Source organism: Stegastes partitus, unplaced genomic scaffold, assembly GCF_000690725.1.
Source record: "Stegastes partitus isolate 25-593 unplaced genomic scaffold, Stegastes_partitus-1.0.2 Scaffold311, whole genome shotgun sequence".
NCBI lineage: Eukaryota > Metazoa > Chordata > Actinopteri > Pomacentridae > Stegastes > Stegastes partitus.
This window is the reverse complement of record NW_007578042.1, coordinates 389,857-415,029: the sequence shown is the minus strand read 5'-3', so window position 1 is coordinate 415,029 and position 25,173 is coordinate 389,857. Positions and strand designations below refer to the sequence as shown.

Sequence of the window (25,173 nt, the reverse complement as noted above, 5' to 3'; positions counted from 1 at the left end):
TTTAGTAACAGGCGTAAACTGAACTGAAGAGTTAAGGATGCAAAAAGCCCAATATGGTGGGTCTATCCTGCTGATGGACACTTCAAACATGAAGTCCAGAGGTCATTTATAGCTGTACTTGGTTCTATTAATTGTTAACAAATGTGAAGCTTTACTCATCTTGACATGCATAAAGGCACACCGTTGCAATCCTGCCTGCTGCCTTCACCTTCAAAGGAAGCTACTGAATAACAGAAGCCTCAGGGTGACACTGCCTAGGCTGATCTTCTGGGAGCACCCACACCTGTTGGGACCTTCTGGGCCTCACAAAAGTAAACAGATAATCTGAAGACATACAAAAGGTCGATGTCCACTGGTTTTAAATTGACGTGAAGCCTCATATAGTCAGCTACAGGCCCATGGCTTTGAAAACATGGTAAAAAAAATCTTTGAAAATGACACCACAGTATCGTTTCTCAGGCCTTGATTAAGGCACTTTTATTCATGAACTCTTTCACACAATCTTAGAATTATTGAAAAAAAAAAAAGTCATGTTATTTCCTTTCTTGCTGAGAATCAATCAGTGGAGGATCACTATCACTCTCATGCTTTGTCATTAAATATGAAGGTCTAGCAAGCGAGGGGCAGCTTGGCTTAGCATAAAAGACTGAATAGTCCAGTTGTGCAAAAAAAAAAAGAAAGCTGCCTATACAAAATGTTATGAAAACAGCAGTGTAAAAAGGTAAGTTATCTTTCATTATTGAGTGGGTTATGGCTATTTCCTGGCCAGGCCTTGACCTGGAGTCTTCTTCTCACATACATAACCTGTGAAACCAAAGCTCGTCGGGTTTACACTCATTTAGAGGTGGTGATTTTTAAAATTTTGTTAATTAATAAAGATACATTTTACAAAAAAAGAAAATACACCATACACAAGTGTATGTAGAAATATAATTAATCATTTATTTGGCAGTGCTCTGTGAATAAAGGCATTTGGCAGTGCTGTATAGTTTAACAACGTCACCCTCTGTTCTACTCTATTTGAAGCCGTTTCTGTTCTTGTTGAGTAACAAAAGTTCAAAGGCAAAACTCTTTGGAGACAGCAAATTCCAATACAACACAAAATTCCTATCTAGTGTTCTATATTGACTTTATGAGTGTCTGAATTCTGTTCACCAAGTAACTCCAAATTTTTCACAATGGAAACACAATTGTAGCGTCCAAAGTCTGTTTTTGCTAAAAAATAAAATAAAATTTAAAAAAAAAAACACACAATGCAACAGCTTTCCTCCTGAGATAACAGATGTGTAAAACTGGTGAAAAGTTGGTAAAACAAGTCAGAATTGTCTTTTTATGTGATCTATCGATGCATTCTAATTTTGTGCAGAAGTGCAGAATGCTTCTGTGCAACAGTTGTTTGAAACCCTACAGGAATAAACATCTCATTTAAACATAAACAGAACAACTTCAATAGCAATTGAGACCACTGGCAAGATTACAATCCCACTGAGATCTTCAGCTAACTCAATCTTATTAATGCTTCGTAACAGTCTTCAAAATATAACAAGATGCGGGAGTCTTGCTTACTATTAAATGGTGCAGACAACCATGAAAACAAACAAAGAACCTCATCTTCCAGTGATGTAATAATATTATTTTCCAAGCACATAACAAACGTATATCAACACTTGGCCTTTATCAGACCAAATGACACCAGCCAGTGGCATCCAGGCAGACACATTCAGCTTAACATAAACACAAATGTTGGAACCTTAAACAACCTTAAACAAACAATTACTGAAGAGACTTTTTGGAAAGCATGGGCTTCATGTACCACATTAGCTGGTCTGAATGCTCCTGGCTGATACATGTTGTAATTCAGTCACATGTATTTGTCAGACCCAGATGAAGACCCAGAGTCGATACGTATTGATCTGTTTGTTTGCTTATACGCTTAAACATAACTTAATATTTCACTTGACGGTAGAGTGCCTTGGTTTGCGACCAGGGTTGTCTGCACACTTGAATACTAAGTAGGACTTCCTGAATCTTGTTGTGTTTTGTATTTTCACCTGCCCCACTGAGGAGCACCTGTCGGATCAGCTAACAGAGCCACGTCGTGCTTCCTTCTTCGCTAGTCAACTGTTTAAAATATTTGAATATGAAGTACCAAAGCACCAAAAGCACACAGTTTCTAAACTGTTCTGAATGCTGGAGCAACAGAACCCTAAAGAGAAGCGTTCAGAGCCTTTCGCACCGTCCACAACATGTCGGCTAAGGCGCTCACAGTGTGAGTATACAAGGCAGGTTAAAGCAGTGACATATTAGTAAAGCTATGTGCAAAATTCATTTCAATTCATTTAAATGTAAAGCAAGTAAAATAAAAAAACAATGTACACTGTACAATACATTGATTCCACTCTAAAGTGAGGCTAAGAGAGTGAGAGTGTAAAAATGCTGGTGCTGAGTCTAAAACTGTTCGGAGAGGAGCTCACACAGTCTCTGAGATACAGACTCCCTGCTGGTCCGGAGGGTCAGACGGAACATCTGAGAAGAAAACACACAGAGTTACACAATCCATATGATGGGTTAATACAGAATGAGCCTCAGTTTCTGTGTGTGTGTGTGTGTGTCTTTACCTGTGCTTGATCATTGGGCTCCAGTCTGAGGAGGCAGCCCACCTGTGTGCTCTTTGTGTGAATGACTCCGGCTCCAACAAAGTTTGCAGGATTGGGATCCACCCCTTCCAGCAGAGCTACACCAAAGCCTAAGATCTAAAAGAATGTAGAAGAAGGAGGGGAAAAAAAGGCTCAGGAAAAAAAGAGTGGTTTAAAAAAAAAAAAAAAACCTAGTTTCAACAAAATGGCTTTCTTGTGCTTAGAAAAAAACGGAACTAGAAAACTAGACCAGTGGATACACACAATTAGAAAGAAGTAAGAAGTGTGCTACCTGATAGCTATGGCAAGTTGTCAGGTTATATCATGTCAGTAAAATTGGAGAAAATTTAAGAGCTTCCTTAGACAGACTCTATTCCCACTGTTCAGTTTTTCTGAGGGGCTGCCCGAATGTGCAATTTCACAGTACAGCTGTCCTCTGGGTCTGTCTGTGAACTGCTGCCTGCCACCCAACGCCCCCTTAAGGAGAAGTGTGTGCACAGATATGCTTAGTATTTGCATGTTCCTGTGTGTGAGTATCTGTACTGGTCCCATGTCCTGAGGATGGGATGTTATATAGTTATTGCAACAGCCTTTAATATTGACTGATTTCTTTCTTGTTTAGTAATTTATTATTTATATGTTATTATGTGGGCTGCAAGGTGGCTCGGTGGTTAGCACCGTCGCCTAACAGCTATAAGGTCGCTGGTTCATGTCCTGGTTAGGACGCCTGCTTGGTTGTCGGTCTCTAAGTGTAGCCCTGGTGACCTGTCCAGGGTGTCCCCTGCCTTTGCCCTGAGTCAGCTGAGATAGACCCCAACAGGGTTCCCACCAGCGTTAGCCGAACAAATATGCTGTATCTTGGCCCACTATGCTGTCTTTCAAGCTGTGTGATTGGAAAATTTGACTTATTTTCCAGTATAACGTGCAAATTTTCCTAAGAAATTTGTTTCTCTACCGTTGTCTTCACTGCTAACAAAGAGTGTATGTTTGTTTTAAAAGAAACAACCATGTGCACATCATGATATGAGATTGTTTCGGAAAGAATGGAGGTCGTATGTCAGCTACTTTATGTCTCCAGACTCATGCTACCATGTCAATGAGGAATCGGATTGCCAGAGCTTCTGGGGAGCTTCGTCGCCGCCGCCCCCGCAGACTGTGGGAGGAAGCTGGACAACGTGGAGAGAACCCATGCTGCACAGGGAGAACATGCAAACTCCACATGAACCATGGATCTTCTAGCTGTGAGGTGACGGTGCTAACCACCGAGCCACCTTGCAACCCTGCTATCTAAACTGTTATATAATAATTTTCTTCCTTGTGGACAAAGGCAGCGGAATGGGGTGGAAGCAGGGGAGTTCAAGGCATTTTGAAATGGGGAGCAACATAGTTGCAACAAAAGTTGAGGTTTAGCTTTTTTGTTGGATGACTGTCCATTGTTCTCCTGAAGTCCCCTGCATTGACACACCACTGACTGACTGGCTCTATTTTAAATGAATGAGGGGGCTGCAAAGTGTAGCATGGTGGTATCAATAAAGTCAAAAAGCTGCACTGACATTTGTCAGAAAAGTTGCTATAATCTGTAATTTTGGACCAAAAATATCATGGAAGATCATGCTGGAGTATGATGTATACTTTTTGAATGATAAAAGGAAATAAAAGAAATAAAAGAAATGAACAATGCCATATCCTGATCTTATTACCAATTAAAAAAGTGGTTAAGTTCCAAAGTGCAGTACTAACAGCCAAAGTCAGCACTACATACTATCTAATCATACATGCAGGTTTTCTGTACGATACAAATGTGTCTCATTTTAGTGGTTATGCTCACACAAAAGCATGTCATAATGGGCCCTGAAATTTTAACACACAGCTGGTTAATGTCCGTAGTTAAGCAGGAAGTGATTTATTACCTTGGCCTTGGCAACATCCGTGTCCATGGGGTGCTTGGCTTTGAAGATTTTCTGAACTTCTTGCTGAGGACTGATGACACAGCAGTGAGAGAAAATAATCACATTATTCCATAGCGGGGGGCCGACAAAAAAAAAAAGTAACATGTCACAACAAAAAGCTCTCTCTTAGTAGAACTGCAGTCTACCAGTCGATTTCAATGTTACTCTGTGAATATCTCATGATACTTGCATTTATCCACAACTTAAACCCACCTCAAAGCACTTAACAGTACGACCACTGTAGTCAAATGCGAATTGGTTTTTTAAATAAATCTCTAACCATGAAATAGACAACATGTGAAATGAAAAATACTTTATTTATCCCAGAAGGGAAATTCAATTATATTGATTATTATTATTATTATTCAATTATATTATTATATTGTACAATGATATTTAGACTGATGTAGAGTCAGTGAAAAGGATCAACATTTTAAACCATTAAAAATACTGTCACTTAATCTGAAGGTGTTTCGGCCTACAGCAACCATTGAACATTGCTATATATTGGTATATCGATAAATTAAGTCTTACGCTCCAAGCTGTTTCCAGCGCTGGAAGAAATCTTGGGATGTCATCTCTGTGGGCTGAAAAAACTTATTCAGCATCACAGGGAGTTTCACTGCAATGTTCTGCAAAGCTCCACCGTATCTGTTTTGCACAGAGTCAGAAATTAGCATATACGCAAGGGACAAATAACATTAAAAACAAATATTGCTTTCGGATACAAACCTGAACTGAATGCTGAGTACTGGTGCATCTATAAAGTCTGACACGCATTCAATGTTCAGGATCTGCTGGACCTGAGCCCCACCTTCTATTATGGGGTCTACTGTCTTAGTGTGCACATTCAGCTGTGGAAGCAGTGGTCAAGGATTACACAGACACATACATGTTAGCTCTCCTATAGCAGGGACTAGCAGGCTACCCTCTTGCATAGTCTTTTTTTTTTTCTTAACTGTTTGAGTGATATGCAAATGCAGCACTCCTGCAGGACTGATGTACAAAATATTTCTTAGCTGAAAAGTAGTAGTAACGATGCTGATTTGAGGTAAGTAAATTCTAGTGAGCTGGAATTGATGCAAGAAGCTGTCAAGCTGTGCAAAGGATATGACTCTTGAGTATGTCACTACTGGTGACAAATGAGGAGAAGCTGAGAAACTGAGTAGATGTCTTGTTGCCGAAGAACACATAAATGCGACCTGGGGAACAAGAACGAGTTAACTATCTTTCGATCTACAGTTGAAACCTGAAGTGTGCATACACTGTATAAAAAGACATATATCATTTTTTTCCTCACTGACATTAAATCAGACTAAACGTTTCTTGTTTTAGGTCAGTTAGGATTACTAAAATTATTTCTATTTGCTAAATGCCAGAATAATGAGAGAGAGAATTTTTGTAATAGATTTTTTAAAATTACTTTCTTCAAAGTCAGAAGTTTACATACACTAAGCTTACTATGTAGTCAAACAACTTGGGAAAGCCCAGATGATGATGTCATGGCTTGGGAAGCTTTTGATAGGTTAATTGACAACATGTGAGTTAACTGGAGGCACATTTTTGGATGTATTTTAAGGCACACCTCAAGCACACTGCTTCTTTTTGTAACAACATGGAAAATCTAAAGAAGTCAGCCAAGACATCAGGAAGAGGATTGTGGACCTCCACAAGTCTGGTTCATCCTTGGGTAGAGTGTCCAGATGCCTGAAGATTCCACGTTCATCACTTCAAACAATTATATTCAATTATAAACACCATGGGAGTGTCCAGCCATCAGAGTGCTCAGGAAGGAGACGGGTTCTGTGTCCAGAGATGAAGTGTTTTGGTTGAAATGTGCATATCAACCTCAGAACAAAAGCAGAAGATCTTGTGAAGATGCTGCTGAAGCTGGTAAGAGAGAGTCATTATCCACAGTGAAGCCAGTCCTGTACCGACATGGGCTGAAAGGCTACTCAGAGAGGAAGAAGACATTACTCCAAAAGAAACAAAAAAGTCGATTACAGTTTGTAAATGCACACAGGGACAAAGTCCTTCATTTGTGGAGACATGTCCTGTTGTCTGATGAAACTAAAACTGAACTGTTTGGCCATAATGACCATCGTTACATCTGGAGGAAAAAGGGGGAACACCATCCCAGCTGTGTAGTACGGGGGTGGCAACATCATGTTGTGGGTGTTTTGCTGCAGGAGGGACTGCTGCACTTCACAAAGTAGATGGCATCATGAGGAAAGAAGATTATGTGGAAATATTGAAGCAGCATCTCAAGACATCAGCCAGAAAGTTAAAGCTTGGGCACAAATGGGTCTTCAAATGGACAATGACCATAAGCATACAGCCAGATTAGTTACAAAGAGGCTTCAGGACAACTACGTCAGTGTTTTGGAGTGGCCATCACAAAGCCCTGATCTCAATCCTGGAGAACATTAGTGGTCAGAGCTGAAAAGGTGTGTGGAGCAAGGAGACCAACAAACCTGACTCGGTTCCACCAGTTCTGTCAGGAGGACTGGGCCAGAATTCATCAAACTATTGTGAGAAGCTTGTGGAGGGAAACCCAAAACATTTGACCCAAGCCATACAGTTTAAAGACAATGCTACCAAATACTAAGGAAATGTATGTAAACTTCTGCCTTTGAAGTAAGTAATAAAAAAGTGTCTCTCATTATTCTGCTGTTTAGCAAATATAAATAATTTTGGTAATCCTAACTGACCTAAAACAGGAAAAGTTGATTAAGTTGAAAAAAATTGCCAAAAGGAAAGGATGCAGAACTTAAGTTTCTGAAAGTAAAATATTGCAGTAAAGCTACTCACCCAGGTTCTGTCTGTACTCAGACTTCAGTCCAATCTGCAGGAGCTGGTTCTCATAGATAACACCATTGTTCTTACAAACAAACCTGGAATTTACAAGTGCACAACATTAAATGAAGAAAAGCAGTGTGTCCCAGCTGAAGACACTTCAGGTTGATGGCTGCCCTTGCCTGAGCACAGGAAAGCATGGTAACACAAGTTACTCTTTAAAAACAGGGATTAAGGTGCACATTGTGAAACAATGGTTTCAGGGAGACGCTGATAGTGTTGCACTGAGGTGTACTCATGAAAAGTACCTCAAACAGTTGGGCAATAAATGAATGGCAAAAGCTAGATAGAAATAAATAAACAATAACAATAAAAGGCTGTGAATTAACATGCTCTGGTCCTTTATGCCCTCTATAAATACTGCAGCTACACATTGCGTAAGGTAATTAAACAGCTATGACCTAATTTGCTCAACCAAGCTCACAGTATGATCCCACCTGGAAAAATTGTCTTCCGACACATCTACAGACGCAGGGCTGGAGCTATCTGAAAAGACATCAACTAGCAGATTGGGTCCTGTTGAGGGGGTTGAGTTAAGATTCAGCACATCTGTAAAGGGGTGGGTGGAAGCCTAGGAGAGAAACAACAGCAAACATCATCCCTACAGTATCACAGACATCCAGAAACAACCTAAACAGAAGTTCAGGATGAGTGGAGTGGAATGGAGATGATTTTCAGAATATACTTTATTCTACCTTCAAACTTAGCTGAGCTCGTCAATGTGAGCACTGAGTTGCACTAAATAATAATAATAATAATAAAAATAAAAATACACTTTATTTGTATAGCGCTTTTCAAGATACTGAAAGTCGCTTTACAGGGCATAAGATAAAAACAGAAACAAACAAGTTGAAGAAAAAGCAGATAAAAAAAGCAGCTATAAAAAGCAGCTCTAAAATGTAAACCAGTGAAATTAAAAGCAGTCTTGAATAGGTGAGTTTTTAGGAGGGATTTGAATGTGCGGCGGTCAGAGCGGTGTCAGATGGGAGATGGAAGGGAGTTCCAGAGGGTGGGAGCAGCAGAAACAGAAAAAATCCATCAGGTTAGTTCATTTACATTATTTAAGTGATCGATATATCTATAAGAAAAACCACTAAACACCTCTTCGATGCCGTTTCATTGATTAAAAAAAAAAAAAAAAAAAGGAATGAGAACAGTACCTGCCAGGGCAGCTTCTATGCCAAATACTTCAAACAAAGCAATAATTGTATGTGTGATCTTTCCAAAAGATTAAATCATTTCATTAGAGTAATTGCCACTCCACGAATAAATGTGTAATTCATGGTGTAACTGTCAGTATACCATGGTCCTAGCAGCGAGTATGACAGGACTAGAGGAGGAAGGGCGAGGTCTGTCAGTAGGAAGAAGGTCTTCTAGCAGTGAAGGAGAACACTGATCGAGAAAGAAACAGAAAGAGAAGAAGAACGACAGAAGGGTGAAAACTGGGAAGGACAGAGAAAGCACAAGTGAAGATGAAGGTCAAGGAAAAGCAAATGGAGGAAAATAAAGGCAAATGCCAAAAGACTTCAAATCAACAATATACGCAATATAACTATCACAATATTTATGCGATACAAGCTTGTCTTTGAGATTATATTTAAATGTAACAATAAAACACATTACAGCAAATTACTACATGTGCTTTTTTGTGAGTGACATTTCTTTACTTGTTAAGAATCAAAGTTTTTCCTGGTAAAAAATATCCTGAAGTATAAAGAAACTTTAGCTATACAGGCCAGATTTAACAATAATCTATTTGCACTACTTGCCGGTTACCTTGTTTGTGGTGTCAGTGTTCTCACTGTGCTCAGTGCTGCCGTTGACATTCCGTCGGTTTTCGTCTATGTCAGGCAGTTTACCTGGGCCCTTCTTTCTCTTAAGCTTGGCCAGGATTGAAGACTCTCTTTCTGGAAATGGAGGCATTTCTTCTAAGACTGTGGCCTGGAGAGAGACAGAGTCATACAACACAAACGTTATTTTTTTCCACAATGCAGAAAGTTGCTGCATTATTAGCAGAGGTGCTGTTTCACAGATCCAGAGTAGCTCTCATAACCTTTTCTCAACTGTGGCACGTGTTTCTAAAGCAACTCTAAAAATTACATCATAGCTCAGTGGTTCACAGTTTAGGAGTGGTTGGGTGTTAATGCTTTAGTGCTACACTTGTAATGCTGATATATACTCAAATCCAAACATGTCTGACTGGTTTATGACTGCTCAAAATGTTATATGCCATCATAGAGCAGGGAGAGATGCAAGAATGGTTCAGATGAAGATGCTGGCATACAATTTCTGAAAATCTTTTTTGGAGTGCATTTGCAGCATTCAATTCTACATGCAGGCAGTGACAGATGTTGCAGTACGAAGAATGATGAAAGAGTATTTGGGAAGTTCAGACCCTAAGAAGTTCTCATTTCTGTACAATGTTGGACGAAATGTTGCGGGAAGTGGACATGCTTGTGGGATTCTTGGTTGCTGAAAATCACAGTTAAGATGTTAGAAATGTGTGGGGAGGGGTTTACAACACCACAAGCATGAGACCTTACAAGTCACACAGCATGTCAGCCCAAGAATTCTCTGTCGACCTCTAGAGAACATTTATGGTGAAGCACAGATCCAGGCAAGGGTATAATATTATCTTATTAAATTATCTTTAAAGCTTGGTATGTGTATGTGTCTGTGCGGTAAGGGCAGGAAATTACAGAGAGGTCCAACAAATATCTGCTCCAGAAAAATGAGGGTGTAATTTTTTTTAACCCACCCTTATTTTAAAGCTTCTGTGTATGTGAGACTAAGAAACTGTAGTGTATTTTGCCTAATCCCGGCATAATTTACTAACCAATATGTCAGTGCTGGCAATGCAGCTGAGCTTCAAGTACTCCACAGCTCTCTGTTGAAGCTCCACGTCAGCGTTGCGAAGTTGGCTATCTGAGCGCAGGACATCCTGAATTGTAGCCTTCACTTCTGGAAACAAGTTAATGAACTTGATGTAAGCCGACAGCAACAGTGCCCGGGTTGGCACTGAGCACAGGTGGAACTTGGAGTGGAGAAGATTAAACTGAACCAGAGGGCTGAGGGTGAAGAGAACACAAACCAGTATCAGTAAAACGTCCTCACATTCTGAGTGAGCTCCTGTCACAAAGTCAAAAACACAACCCAAAATGTATTTAAAATTTCCCTCACATATGACGCAATCCTTGCTTTCACCCCCAGTTGGCTAAGCCATTGTTGCATGTCATACCATCTGTCCCCCCCGTATTTCCTATGTGCATCTCTACTGTCACTAATAAAGCCAAAAATAAAAAAGGAAAAAATAGTGAGGTCTAAAAGTAACACTTCAACAAAAGACTTTTTGAAGTGATGTTGCTGCTGAAGGGCTGCAAGGTGTCTCAGTGGTTAGCACCGTTGCTTCGCAGCCAGAATGTCGCCAGTTTGCGTCCCGGTGAGGACACTGGGATCTTTCTGCGTTGAGTTTACATGTTATTCCCGTGCAGTGTGGGTTCTCTCTGGCTTCCTCCCACAAAGTCCAAAAACATGTTGAGGTTAATTGGTGATTCTAAATTGTCCGTAGGTGTGAATGTGAGTGTGCTTGGTTGTCTGTCTCTAAGTGTCGCCCTGTGATAGACTGGTTACCTGTCCAGGGTGTCCCCTGCCTTTGCCATAAGTCAGCTGGGACTTATGGCGCCCCAGGCCCCCCCCAGCCCCCGGACTCTGGCAAAAAATTACATGATTAAAAGGGGACTACACTGTGTGGATGTTGTTTGTACCTGGAGCGTGAATCACCAGCAATGAGGTTACCAAACTCTCCCAGGATGTAACCTCCGACCTTCACCAGATTCTCATGGCAGGCAGGAGCCTGAAGTGCCTACAAGTTTTCACAAAGAACAATGTCATTGGGTTTGGAACAATTTGGAAGAAAACTAAATTTTGAATGGCACAGGTGAAAAACACATAGTCAACATGTCTGTGTGGACCTGACATAGTTCTGGAAACATAGATACCATCCATCACAAGCTTTTCACGGTGCACGCTCTTTGAGGATTTGTTATTGGCAAAGTGTAAGCAGGGCAAATGGTCTATTTTGACTCTTACTAGAAATCTGACAACTCTGTCTGTTTTCACAGTTTGTGGCTCTGATAAATGGTGTCATATTGCCAGTTGCACAGTGTGCACTTAAAGCAAAGTAGGCCAATGCTTTGTAAAGCAATCAGTTTGACAGCTGAATTACTCTACAGTCAGAAAAAATGCACTGCAAGTTTAATTTGATGGCATACTATAGTATTCTTACATGACTGTTATGGAAAGCTTGTGTTGCTCATATCTTCCTATTTAAAAAATGGCTATATTGGCTTCAGACATTTATAGCTGCTGCACTGCACAACCTGTTAATTACCAGATAAGAGAAATAAAAACAAATGTCCTAGTAAGGTTTGGCAGAAAGGGCTCAAAAAAGCTTGACATTTGCAAATGCATGTGACTGAACCCATGTACTGATGCCCACACAGTGTCATTAGTTAGCTATTCCCATTTAGTCAACATGAATGTGTTTGATGAGGCAGATGCTAAAGGTTCACACTGACAGTTGAGCTGATCTATGATGACATAAACGTCCATGCTCACCTCAAAGACAGTCTTGGCAGCATATCCTTGGACGTCATCTCGGTTTATGACTATCTGGATGACACGATACCACACCTCCTCACTGACATAGTCACCAGCGACACGGATGAGGTTGAGAACAGTATCCACGTACCATGTGTAGTCCACTGCGTATTTTTCTGCTAAGATAGCAACCTTGAGCACCTGAGAAAGAGAAGCCAGTGGCTGAGAACAAGAGGTTGCACTGAGAAACTGAAAGGCAAACAGGCCTGTATTGATGACCCACAATCTCCTCTCTGATTGAGTAGTCGGCGGTCTCCAGGTAGCTCAGCATTTCTGCCACAATCTGCTTGGCGTTGCTACGGTCACACATGGCATAGAGCAGATCCACAGCGCGTTGACGAACACTCACGTCTCTCTCTGTCTGCAAGAAAACATAAATGATTACAAGATGACGTTTGATCAAACATCAAAAAGAGGTTCAGGTTGTCACAAGCTGGGTTATGTTGTCACTAGCCAAACAGAGGTTCCTAAAGAAAGAAACATCACTGTTAGGGATGTTCCTAACAACTACTTTCATTTAAAATGAAATTAAAATTTAGACTAGTTAAGTAGTCTCAACTAAAAAACATACTTTTTTGAATTTTATTTGTTTCAGTCTTCAAGCTGTAAAAAGTTGTACAGACCATTTCTAGTATTATTTTATTTTTAATAGTGCCCTAGTCAATCTGCCATCCCAATATGTTGTTCAAAACTCACAATTGTTGTATTTTGTTCCAACACAAATAGGCTCACAGTTGGTCAGCAGCTGCAGGTTACGTACCTTGTTATATTTGTGTTGGAACAAAGGGATTTAAACTGCCTTTCGCTTCTCTCAGTCATAAGAGCGGAGATGTAAATGAGCATTCTAAAGCTAAGAATACATTTCACTGTAATCATCATTCGTTTTTAGAGCCAAATTCTACTTAAGTGATTATAAATAACTACTAAAAAAGTGCATAACAATTCCAACGGCCCATTCCAGACTCCATTGCTAACCACTTGTCTGGCAGTTTAAAAAAAAAAGCACAGAATAGCGATAACCAGGTTGTAAAAGCAATCCAAGCACTTGTCTTTTTTACGTTAATCTGAAAAGCTTACCAAAAGCACCCAGATAACGAAGAGACTCACCTTCAGAGCGTTGATCACAGTTTCTATATGCGTCTTTACTGCCTCATGAGAAAACTCAGAGCTGGCCAGTGTGCACATGCTCTCCAAAGCCAAGTATCGAAGGTTTGTTTCTCTGTGCTGCAGAAACTGGCCTAGCTGGTTGCAGGCTCGTACCAACAGGGTGGGCTCACTAGGAGACAAGACACAAAACAATGAAAATGTCTGTATCCAAATTCATAATAGCACAAACTCTAACACAAAACTTTATTGTAATTTGTTTGTCCATGATTTTATATATTTAATTAAAACTGAGCTTTGGAATTTTTATCCATCAGTATTGATTAGCTATTACCTGTGACATGCAACCAATCAGAAATTGCTGTGGGTGGAACATTGCCTGAGATCACAGAGTGATTACTGATAGAGAGAGGCGGCTGAATTAGAGACAAAGAAGCTTATTATTAAATGAATGTCTTTTGTCAGGAATTCGTTTAAAATAATAATAATACGGATCCAATTATCAACCATTACCTATTATTGACAGCAACTGAAGAAGCATTCAAATTGTATTTTATTTTTAGAATATAATAAAAAGAACCAATTAAAGTACCAGATCATTTACCAGCTTTGATAAGAGTAACAGTACCATTGAAAACTTAACGATACCCACCCCTCTGCCTGGGACTGGCCTGTTACCTTGGGGGTTTAGGACAAAGCATAACTGAGTCAGAGCTTGGTGTTCTGTTCTTGGTGCTTTTTATTCAGTGTCACAGTGCAGTGGCTGCTACAGTTGGACTAACACCTAATACACAATTTGGAAACAAACACTATTTATCAAAAGCTGGTCTAGCCACCCAACAGTAGAACTGACAATCTGAAATACTGGATTTCTCTTTTCCAAGAGCAAAACTCTATAGTCCTGTCATAATGCAGGAGTTCGAAGATCAGCAGACAGCTTAGTACAGCAAACATAACCGACCTGTCGTGGTGTATGATGAGGGAGATGGCCTCAAATAAAACAGCATTCTTTGCATTTGAGTGCTGGACCTTCTTGGACTTGGGTGGCTCCTGGGCTTTATTGAGGATGGTCTCCAGACACTCTGTCAGGCGACTTCGCAGTGCTGCATCCTCTGCAACAACAAAGGCTAGGTTCTTAAAACCCTTATCTTAACCCTTGCCAACATCATTACTTCAACAAACTTGTAAAATAAAGACCTTACTATACATTTACAATTTAAATTACCAACAAATCAAATCATTTTATGTTATGTTGTATTTCAAGAAGAAACATTCCAGACCTCAATGAAAGGCCCATGCAGCTTATTTTTGCTGGATGTCTAAGTAAACACGAGAAATGCTTAAAAGGTCCCATATGATGAAAGTTATTTTTACTGGGGATTTTATGTTTTATAAACTTGAAGGTGTAAAATAAAAGCTGTGAAAATATTGAGATGCCTACTACTGCCATTCCATTAGTCCTCCCTTAAAATTGATGGCTTCTCAGGTTTACAAGCCAGTAAGAACTTTTAGTTTCTGTATAGACACTGAGTAACCAAAAGTAACAGCTAGAAATTTGCATAATGCCCTCTGCCCCCTTACTGTGTGCTGCTTCCACATGAGCCACTCAGAATGAGCAGCTGCCTCACAGTCCGTCAGGCTCATTTCCTGCTCGAGTTTCTTGTGCTAACTAAAACTGTCACAGCCATAAGCAAAACACATCAAATGTTCTGCTGTTGGCTACAAGAAGGAACGCAAAAGGTCTTGATACACTCCCAGCATCTGAGGAATGGAAGATCTAGTGGATTACTTTTATTTTTGATGGCAATGTCACCACAATAATAGAAAAATCCTTCGTGTTAGCAGAGCTCATGTGGCTTATGTGATCACTAGCTTTAAACATGAACTCTGTAGACACTGCAAAGCTGAGGGCCATTCAGACACAGAACGACTGTGCTGTGAAATCAACAATATTTTTATGTCAAATGATCATTCAGAGAGGGAGAGGTGGAATTAATAATCCAAGTCCAATCAAAGTAGCATGTTTTAAAGTTATTTTAATGAAAATAAACCCTTTCTGCCTTAAATTGGCTTACATGAAACCTTTACATTGATGCCTCCTTTAGAATTTGTACATTTGATGTGATACAAATATCTGCTTCAACTATGTAAACTTGCTAGATGTTTTACAAACTCTGTATGATTCATTTGGTCACTAATTGCAAATGCTGACTGTAATATATAAAAAGCCATGTGTGCAACAACAAACTGTTAATAGTTTACTAATGTCAGAATGTAGTTTGACTTTTTTGTGTATTAGTCTTATATAAGCTATGACACAATATATAATCCGTATACCTTTATGTTTAATGTAAACAAATTAATGACAAAAGACAACTTATAGCATTTCTCGTAACTAGTAAACACTATTAATTATAATTTCATTGTTTGTTGATAGTAAAATAACTATTAATTAACAATTCTATTTTCCTGAACCATACCTGGTGGGGGGTAACATTGTAGCAGCCGGAGCAATTTCACAGACAACCATGGTGCAGCAACAAAGTAGTATGTATAGTCCTGTAGGTCAATGGATGCCGACGTCACAATCTGCAAAAGCAAAACCAAAATGAAATACAAATAGATGTCCAAATCAGATTTTATCTTTGACAGATTTGTTAGGGGTCATGTGAAGGATACCCACCCTACTAAGTCTGGCCACAGCCAGTGAAATGGATGTTTTAAAGTCGTCGGGACTCTTCTGGGCCAGAGTGGTTATAAGACTGGTGGCTGCTGTTACCACTCCCTGAAAACAGAAAGAGACACCTTTATATGAAAAATATAATCCAACTGGCAAATATTTCACCACCCTAGGTGTTTTAGGTGTACAGACATTGTGTCACAAATCCAAAGTAGATACACTAAACAGTATACAATGCGTAGGAGGGGTGATCAAAAACTTCTGAGTCTATGCCTATAAAAATCAACAACCGCACCAGATTTAAATTTGGACGCCTTCACCCTCACTCCTTCATATATTGCTCCCAGCATTTCTGAGAAGTCCCGTTCTGTAAACATGTCCAGTACCCTCTGTGTCAAAAGGCAACCTTTTTGAGGAGTGGAAGATGTCGCAGGAAACCAAATCTGGTGAATAAGGCAGCAATGATAGTTTTGTTGTGGCCAAAAACCTTGTGTGTAATCACTACACTGTATGTGGGTGCACAGTGCATTGGATCACCCAAATGCCACGGCACCAGAGTTCAGGGTTGTTTCGTACCAAATGTTCTCCCTTAGGACATTACAGTAAAATTCTTCCTCAACTGTTCAACTCCAGGGGATAAATTCCTGTTTCACAAACATGTTAATGTTGAAGAAAAGAATGAGCATGCACCTGCTACGATCCTGACCTAATGTGCCTTGTCTGGTTGTATAAACCACGGGCTCTTCTGCTGTGACAAATGTGATGTTTCACCTCTTGGTGATAGCCAAAGACCAATCTATCATCACCAGTGATGATCCACACCCTAAAGGTTGGATCATCTTAGCTGCTGACTGACAGAATTTGAGCTTTTTTCTCCTCTTCTGCAGTTTGCAGTTTCCATGGAGAAATCCCAGATGCACACCTACCAGTGGTCACAAAAATGTGTGTAACACAGTTTTTGCTGTGGATGTCACAATATGACCTGGCCTCCTAAATTGTGACAGCTGCAGCCAACACATGTTGGAATCATGACTGTGGCACCCTTAGTGAAAGCACAACACGAAGTGTAGAAAAAATCTCCCCTCATGATCAGTGTCAACATGCTAAAAACCTGCTTGGAATCACTATGTGGTACAGAAATTAAGTAAAGTCTTACCAAGTGCTGATCATTAAGCAGATGGACCACCCGTGCTGTCCATTCACCCATGGGCACTAGGTCAGGAGATGTCCTGTTGAGTCGTAACAAGCATAGCGCTGCACTCTGCTTCACGCTGTCCATGGTGTCCCTGATAGAAACAAGCAAAATACAATCTGAACTAAGGCAATACAAAATTCCTATGGTCACTGTCACATTTAAAAGTGTAAATACTTAAACACTATGGCTACATAGAATTGTAGCTTTAGGTCTAGAGCTGATTTGAAGACTACCATGTTTAATTTGTTTCTCTACAGAAGTTATTACTTTCTCTTTTTTTCAGATGTATACTGTAGCTACTAGTGACTAGAGTCTGACATCAAACCACAAACAAAGATTTGTCATTGGCAAGGTTTAATTAATGACTAGGTAACAACTTCTCAACATTTGATAAGAACAAGAATTCAGTAGTGAAAGAATGCTACTTTAAGCTGAAGTCCAGCCTCTGTATGAAAGACATGACAACTGTAATAACAGCACTAATTTCCTCAAGGCGAGACTACTGCACCTCACTGTACATGGGTATTGGTCAGTCTTAACTGTTTGTAGCTGGTGCAGAATGCTGCTGCAAGACTTTAACTGGTACCAAAAGATGGAAAGTGTTACACCTGTACTGTCATCCTTAAACTGGCTACCGGTAAAATACAAAATTCTTAAAAGCTCTGATCCTCATCTGTCTGTTTTAGTATTTTATATTATATTGTTCTACTTTACTAAATGATTGCACAAGTTTAATATTGTCATGATGATTGTTTTGCTGCCTACTTGGACTTAGAGCCTGTCAAAATGTCTATCCTGTCATCCCCCCTCAACCACTCCCCCATCACCCTCAACCCAACCAGTTGAAGCAGATGGCCGCCTTTCTTGAGCCTGGTCCTAGCTGGGGTTTTCTTTTTGTTGTCTTTCTGTGTGGAGTCTCCATTTTCTGCCTGAGCAGCATGGGTTCTCTCCAGGTTCTCCGGCTTCCTCCCACAGCCCACAAACACGCTGAGGTTAATTGGGGATTCTAAATTGTCTGCAAGTGTGAATGTGAGTGTGAATGGTGGTCTGTCTATAAGTGCAGCCCTGTGATAGAATGGTGACCTGTCCAAGGTGTCCCCTGCCTTCACCCTGGGATAGGCTCAAGCCCCCCACAACCCTAGTGAGGATTATGTAGTGTATAGATGATGGATGGATGGATGGATGGATGGATGGATGGATGGATGGATGGATGGATGGATGGATGATGGATATTCTTTGTGTACAAACCCTGCCACCAAAATGCTGGGAATTTCAAAGGCAAAAGCCTCAGCCATTTCTCTGCTGCCCACGTTAGCAATGCAGTGCAGGGCCAGGTTCATGAAGGTTGGATTGCGGCTGAGGAGGTCATTCTTGATGCCATTGTTGATGAGGCGGATCAAATCACTGTTAGAGTTTACCAGCACTGAGATGAACAGGTAACCCTAAAGGAGACACACAAGAAATGCTTTTGTGGTACAACACCATCTTAAGATGCTGAAACAATACAAGTATATCAGCTTATTGGCACTTTCCATACTCCCTCTGATGGGATTTCACACAAAAATACACTGATGAGCCAAAGTGTTATGACCAGCTGCCTAACATGCTGTTGGTTCAATGTGTGCCTGCAAAACTGCTCTGACCAATCAGTCTGAGGACTTTACTAGACTTTTAAAGATGCCCTGTAGTATCTGACATTAGTGATGCAACCTTCTTTGATTGGTTCAAGGTCCAGTTCTGACCAGGGTGTGCCAATTGTAGGGGCTTTCAACAGAGAACAGGGGTTAGTATGGGCACTCTAGGCAGTGAAAGCATTCCATAAACAGCGAGGTGTGATGCTCTGCTTGCAGGACACACTTCTCCTAAAACCATGATTCAAATGTTCTGCAACGTGTAGCCCTTCTGTCAGCCCAGAGTAGACAGCAGTGGCGGCTGGTTAATACAGGGCGCAAGGGCGCAAGGGCGCAAGGACGCTGTCAATGGAGAAAAGACTGCTCGTAGAGAAGACCGCGTGTAGAACACATGTAACTGGGTTTAACCTCGGACAAACCTGACATGAGAATGCCCTAGTTTATTACTCTGTCAGAGCACACGGCAGCCACCAACAGCATCTACCGCAGCCTGCTATGTGAGGCGTTCAGGGAGCATCAGTAAATCACATGTTCAGCAAGTCATATGTTGTGCCTTTGACCAGGTGGAGGGTGCAACACAATGAGAAAGTGGGTCGCATGGGTGCTACCAGTGAAACAGTTAGTCTGGAGCCCTGAATAGTATATTTTTTTTTCTTCATTATTAATGTTGTGTTTTTTGAGTTTGTACAGATCCTGTAAATATTGACGAAAATTTGATGAATGGTTTTGAAATTTAATGCTGGTAAGTCTTAATAATGTTAAATTAGATTATGATTAGAATATCCTCCAAAGGTAGAACATTTGCATTCCTGTAAATAGTTGTGCCTGATGTTACTCATATTCTAATTTCTGATTTAAAATAAAAGGTCATTTGCAGACTGCGCCCCCCCACCAAAAATCTTCACCAGCCGCCACTGCTGGACAGAATACCATTAATTTGTATTTCAATGAGCTTTGGGTTCCAAACAAGCCTCAGCATTTTGGAGATGGTCTCACCAAGTTATCTGGCCATAACAATTCAGCAAACTGGCGCAGGTCTTTACACTTGCCTGTTTTATCACTCCCTAAGACGTTGACTGCAAACACTACTGATACAATTCTTGTTATGGGGTCATTGTTGTCTGCCTCATTTGTGAGTGGTCATAACATTCTGTTTGATCATCATATTTGCATGACAAGTGATCAATAAGATTTCAATTTTAGACACAGACTGACCATAAAGGAAATACTTACAATTTGTTTCTCCGTGTACTTGTTGGAGCTGAGAAGGTTAACAGCTTCCATGTGTCCAAAGTCGATATCATGGCCCAGCAGAAAGATGAAGAGCAGCTTGCAGACATATTTTTTTTTACTGTAGCCATCTAAAGCCTTGTCTCCTATTCACACATATGAAAAAACACAGACACACATCCACAACCACACACACAAAGATGGACATGAATATCTTCATGCAGTTATCAATGCAAGGATTTCATTGGTCTGATGCAATCATCTAATTTCAAACAGGTGAGTAGTGGGGAAAAGGGAGGCACCGTTTTTGTTTTTTTGTTTTTTTGTTTTTTTAAAACTCAATTTCTATGGTCAAATAATCCTAAAACAGATATTCTACAAATATTCAACAACAGTCTTACCCACAATTATGAGAAGTATATTGTATATTTTATCATTATTCTATTTATGGCTTCTTCTGTGTCAAAGTACAGTCCAGCGCAACTGCACTACACTATACTCCTGTAACAGCCTTGTCTCAGCCCAGTCTCTCAGACATTTGAATGTCTTCTAACTTCATGAGTGTCTTTACAAACAAAATTTTAACTATTAAAGAAAGAAATTCACCGCACAACTGTCACAGATAGACACAGTTTTGTGATAAAGTATAGTGTCAGTGCATTCTGTTAAACATAATGGTCTGATTGCACCACACTATCATTCTGCTATACGTAGAAAAAAGTTCCAGTTTGGTTGTATTTTCTTCAAGATGCATAGATGGAGCTAAGTGACGGGTGTGGCTTCAGTGTTCCCTCAAAATAGTGATGGGTAGAATTGTTTTGGTGGAACACTGGCACACAACAAGGCTAGCACTGTCATTAAAATGAACAATCCGTCTCAAAAAACTAGCAAGGCGGCTTTACTGCATGATGCAAATCCTTGGCAAAACTTGAAATTTTTAGTGTGATAGGTAGCTGCTCAAAGGCAGTTGTAGATAGCAGAAGGAATGACAAAGCCACCTGAAATGAGCAGCCAGTGGCAAGAATATACTCGCATTCTCCATCCTGCGAGTCACACCATCACCAATATAATGTCAAGTATGGTATATTTACAAATGTCTCTCAGACATATTTTTAGTAGGTTTATATTGATGCCACTTCTCTGCTACAGATGTCTCTAAGCTAACTTCCACAACTGCTTTGTCCAAACCGTTATGTCTTTTAGACTCCATCCCACCTTGACTGCTCAAGGATGTCTTACTTTTGATCTACACGTTTACGTTACATCTAATCAATTTACCCCTATTAACAGGCTGCACCTCCATTAAAAAAAAAAATCACTCTTCATCCAGGAGTTCCAGGTAGATAAAGACCTGCTCTACATCTGATCCCCCCTATATTTCTAAAGTCCTTGAAAAGCTGTTGCAAAACAATTATTCATCTTGGACAAATCTGACATTAGAACGCCCAAGTTTATTATATTTAAAGTCATTTTTGGTCACACTCCTGTCTGAGCACACCACAGATACCAACAGCAGCTACCACAGCCTGCAATGTGGCACGTTTAGGGAACATTGGTAAATTATAGCATCTATTGATAAGAAAATGTTCAGCAAGTCATGTGTTTTGCCTGTGACAAGGTGGAAGGTGCCACCAAATGAGAATGTTGGTCACACCAGTGCTACCAGTGGAAAAGTTAGTCTGGAGTCCTGTATTTACCAGTTTGTTCTTTTCAGCAATGACTTTTCCACAATGTGTATTTTTCCACCAGTAAGGTGTGAACTTTGACTAGAGGTTTCAACACACTACTTGTGCTTCTGTTTGTACATGCAAAACACTTGTATTTGTGGCAATGAAGGCTGAAATAGTCAGAGCATCATGTGGAATGTTGTTCAGAGATTCAGTTTTAGTTTCAGAATGCTCAGAGCAGCAATGAATTTAATTACTTTAGAGCAGCTACATGGTCTTGCTATGTTTTCTCTTTCACCAACTTTTAATTCTCTAACTAATTGTTGGTATTGGCAGTGCTCAAACTTTTACTTAAGTTAGTTATTGGCAGTATATGTAATAGTAGTAGCTCAGTTAGAATCTTAATAATAATCATCCCTAAAAAACTGGACAAAACTAAACGGAAAACAAAAATAAATCTGAAAACACAGGTTGAGTCTACACAGGTAGTGTCTACTGGAAAAAAGGGAGCTTGTCTGTTGCTTAAATTTACAAAAGACAGTATAATAGACTGGAAATGAATCTTTTGATATTTTGCAGATGGCTTTAGAGAATAACAGTGAGACCGAAATAAATTATATAAGAAACTTTGCTGATTGGTAAAACTGGTTAAACTTCAAATCTTCTTTTTTTCTTATTATGCTAAGTTTGTCATTGCAGACTACAGTAGTTATAAACAGCGTTGCTTTTTATGACGACATCAGACCTTGTACACATAAAGCTGTCCTGCCCAAGGTCAGATGCATACCAGTGGCTCTACTGAACTGTTGGGCTGCCCCCCACAAGACACTAAAACACAACAGCAAATGGGTCTGTTTGCTCGAAATGCAGTGTTTGTTGTAAAAGGTGTCTGAAACCACTGGCCTACTTATCTTTGCAGGATTTTATTTGGTGCACTTTCATGTGTTTGTAACTTTCTTAATTTATGTGCAAACAATGGAAAAGCCCACGAAAAACAACCACCACATTAGAAATTTGGTCAGATCTTGGAAAACACAGGAAATATGCTAGAACCAACAGAGGGAAAGAATACTGGGCACTATGCGCAGAGGAGGCAGCGCCATTCTGGAGCAAACTAATTATAGGCAGCATGCAACAGGTGGCAGAGGAAACAACACCAACAGGGGATTAATAGACACAAATGCACAGTGAGCAGAGTGGGAGCTTTCAAGACTGCAGACACAGCAAAAAGCATTAAAACAGAAAAAAAATGAAAGGAGGAATAGCGGACATACAGTCACAAGATGAGTCAGCAAAGCAAACGAAAAGGAGCAGAAAAACTTGTGTTTTGTGTCAAAAAAAACTTCTACGGATAGAAAGAGAACTGGAAACTTGTGGCCATTCATGCCATATGATTCCCTATCCTGAAGATTTCTTCTAACTGTTCACCTACCTTTGAATTTGGAACGGATATTGGCCAGTTCTTTGTTTATCCTCTTAACCTCTGCCTCTTTACTTTTACCTGCAAAAAGATACAGATATTTTGCATGTTGTGTAAAGCTGTGATCACTCATAACCCTGAATAGATCATTCTTCCTTCTTTACATTGCTCCTTTTTCACAGGTTGAAACAACAAAATGGCTACATTCAAAGTACGGTACTTAAATGTAAATTAAACCCTTTTTCTCACTGTGTTCTTTATCAGAAACATAGTGTTTAAAATTATGAATAATTATCAATATTAACAGAAATGAAATGCTTAATCAGGGTCATTTTTTCAGCTACATTACCAAGCCCAGTTTCTTAATTAAACAAAACATCTGAGAAAAGAAGAAGCATATGATCTCATAATTATGAGAAAAGGATCTCCAATTATGAATATAGCTGAAGGAACTCAGATCATTGGCTGTTGTGGGATGGCAATGTTTCTAGAAAAAGGTTCACTATGTTTTAGTGTTGAGGAAACTGAATGCGGAGCACAGAACCAAAGAGAGATTCTCTAGTTTTGTCTCTTATCAGAATGTAGCAGGATATATGGCCTGCCCAAACATGCATAAATCCCTCCACAACATGTCAACGTCAGACAGGGAGTGTCTGACATTCACACCCATTTTACGTGATAATTTGCCAGTTGTGCGGAGGTGAGAGTATCAAAGAGGACTCAGATCTGCAGACAGTATAGACTGAACCCGATCCAGACTTTGTGAGGACCTGCAGGAGCCGGTGAACTGACAAGACAGGGAGAGCTTTGTTCCTGGTTTAGACTCAACATTACATCACATTACAATGCTTGAGCAATGTTGACATACAGTCAGCACAGCCATCTGCAATATTACCTAAATACCCATCACCTCTCAATAACTGCATTATTTCTGAGTTTAATAGTAGAGTATATCCTCTTATTAATAATGGGGGGGGGATAGTGAGCTCAATTGAGTTCACTCAGTTTTGTGTATGTGTGTCTGTATTACCGACATCATACAGGGAAGCTGAAGGGAAAGCACTGTCAACTGAAATGTTGGGCAACTTATTTAGCAACAGCTCGCAGTAGCAACACACTGGAACCCCAACGGAATATAATACTTCATAGTGTTCATACTTAAACAGGCATTCAGTTCCTGTGAATATCTGCATTTTTCAGCTGTAGGACAGACAACCGGACAGCACACCGGAGATGTTTATGTAGGACAGGGGTGTCCAGTCCTGGTCCTCCAGGGCCACAATCCTGAATGTTTCAGATGCTTTCTCTCTTCCAACACACCTGATTCAAATGATCAGGATCGTTATCAGGCTTCTGCAGAGCTTGATGATGAGCTGATCCTTTGAATCAGGTGTGTTGGAAGAGGGAAACATCTAAAACATTCAGTATTGTGGCCCTCGAGGACCAGGACTGGACACCCCTGATGGACACCTCCTGCCGTTTGCCGTTAAAATAAACGTCACCGACAGTCTGACGGTCTCACAAACATACTCACTTAAATAAATGGTGCTACTAAGTCTCCGCAACATTTCTGACAGAAAACCTTTGGACACACCTAAAACAATAGAAGCTGATTAAATTGGGTTTGCGTGTTTCCAGTCAGCGCGGTCCACGCCCTGTGACAGGACCGGAGCTACTACGCGCTAGCAGCTAACGTCACATAGCCAGTGTGGGCTACAAGTGTTGAGAGGTTGTCCAATCTCACTTTGAAATGTCAAATTCACCTAAGCTGTGGGCAGAAAGAGCAAAGGTCGTACTTTGAGACGTGATCTGTACACGGCGCATTAGACGTGTAACGCTGCACCAGCTAACTAGTCAGTAACACCAGCTAACTAGTCAGTAGCTGCACCGACTGCTGTCCATGAAGGTGATAAACAAACTTACAGTTCCTGATGTCAGAGATGAACACAGCCAGGCCACGCATCCCATCTCCTTTAGACACCGTCGGCATTTTGTTCGCTGCCTGCTATTGTAATGCTTCCTCTTCGGTGTTTGAAATGACACAACTGTAGAAAGTAACTTTGTTTGAAAGTTGTTTTGCTAAACGGCTAGCATGCGCTGTGTAGTGTAGGGAGCCCCGACATATGACGGGGACAGGAAGCGGACA

The 25,173-nt window shown here is 40.3% G+C and overlaps 1 protein-coding gene across 2 annotated transcripts; it reads right to left on the bottom strand.

Moving 5' to 3' along the window:
* Positions 1–448: 448 nt before the first annotated feature.
* Positions 449–25,173, bottom strand: LOC103358450 (adaptor related protein complex 2 subunit alpha 2). 2 transcript variants are annotated; one of them, XM_008283431.1, is made up of 23 exons: positions 24,951–25,173; positions 23,040–23,108; positions 19,944–20,086; positions 18,328–18,521; positions 17,041–17,170; positions 15,888–15,989; positions 15,685–15,793; positions 14,166–14,316; positions 13,208–13,376; positions 12,324–12,461; positions 12,059–12,241; positions 11,206–11,303; positions 10,278–10,509; positions 9,218–9,382; positions 8,744–8,833; positions 7,879–8,012; positions 7,397–7,479; positions 5,698–5,787; positions 5,318–5,441; positions 5,120–5,236; positions 4,547–4,616; positions 2,619–2,753; positions 449–2,526 (listed from the first exon to the last, which is right to left on the bottom strand). In XM_008283431.1, the coding sequence occupies exons 1-23, from the start codon at positions 25,015–25,017 to the stop codon at positions 2,449–2,451; spliced, it is 2,871 nt and encodes a 956-aa protein (XP_008281653.1). In that variant the 5' UTR covers positions 25,018–25,173; the 3' UTR covers positions 449–2,448. The 2 variants fall into 2 exon arrangements, with proteins under 2 accessions (XP_008281653.1, XP_008281654.1); XM_008283432.1 differs by lacking the exon at positions 8,744–8,833.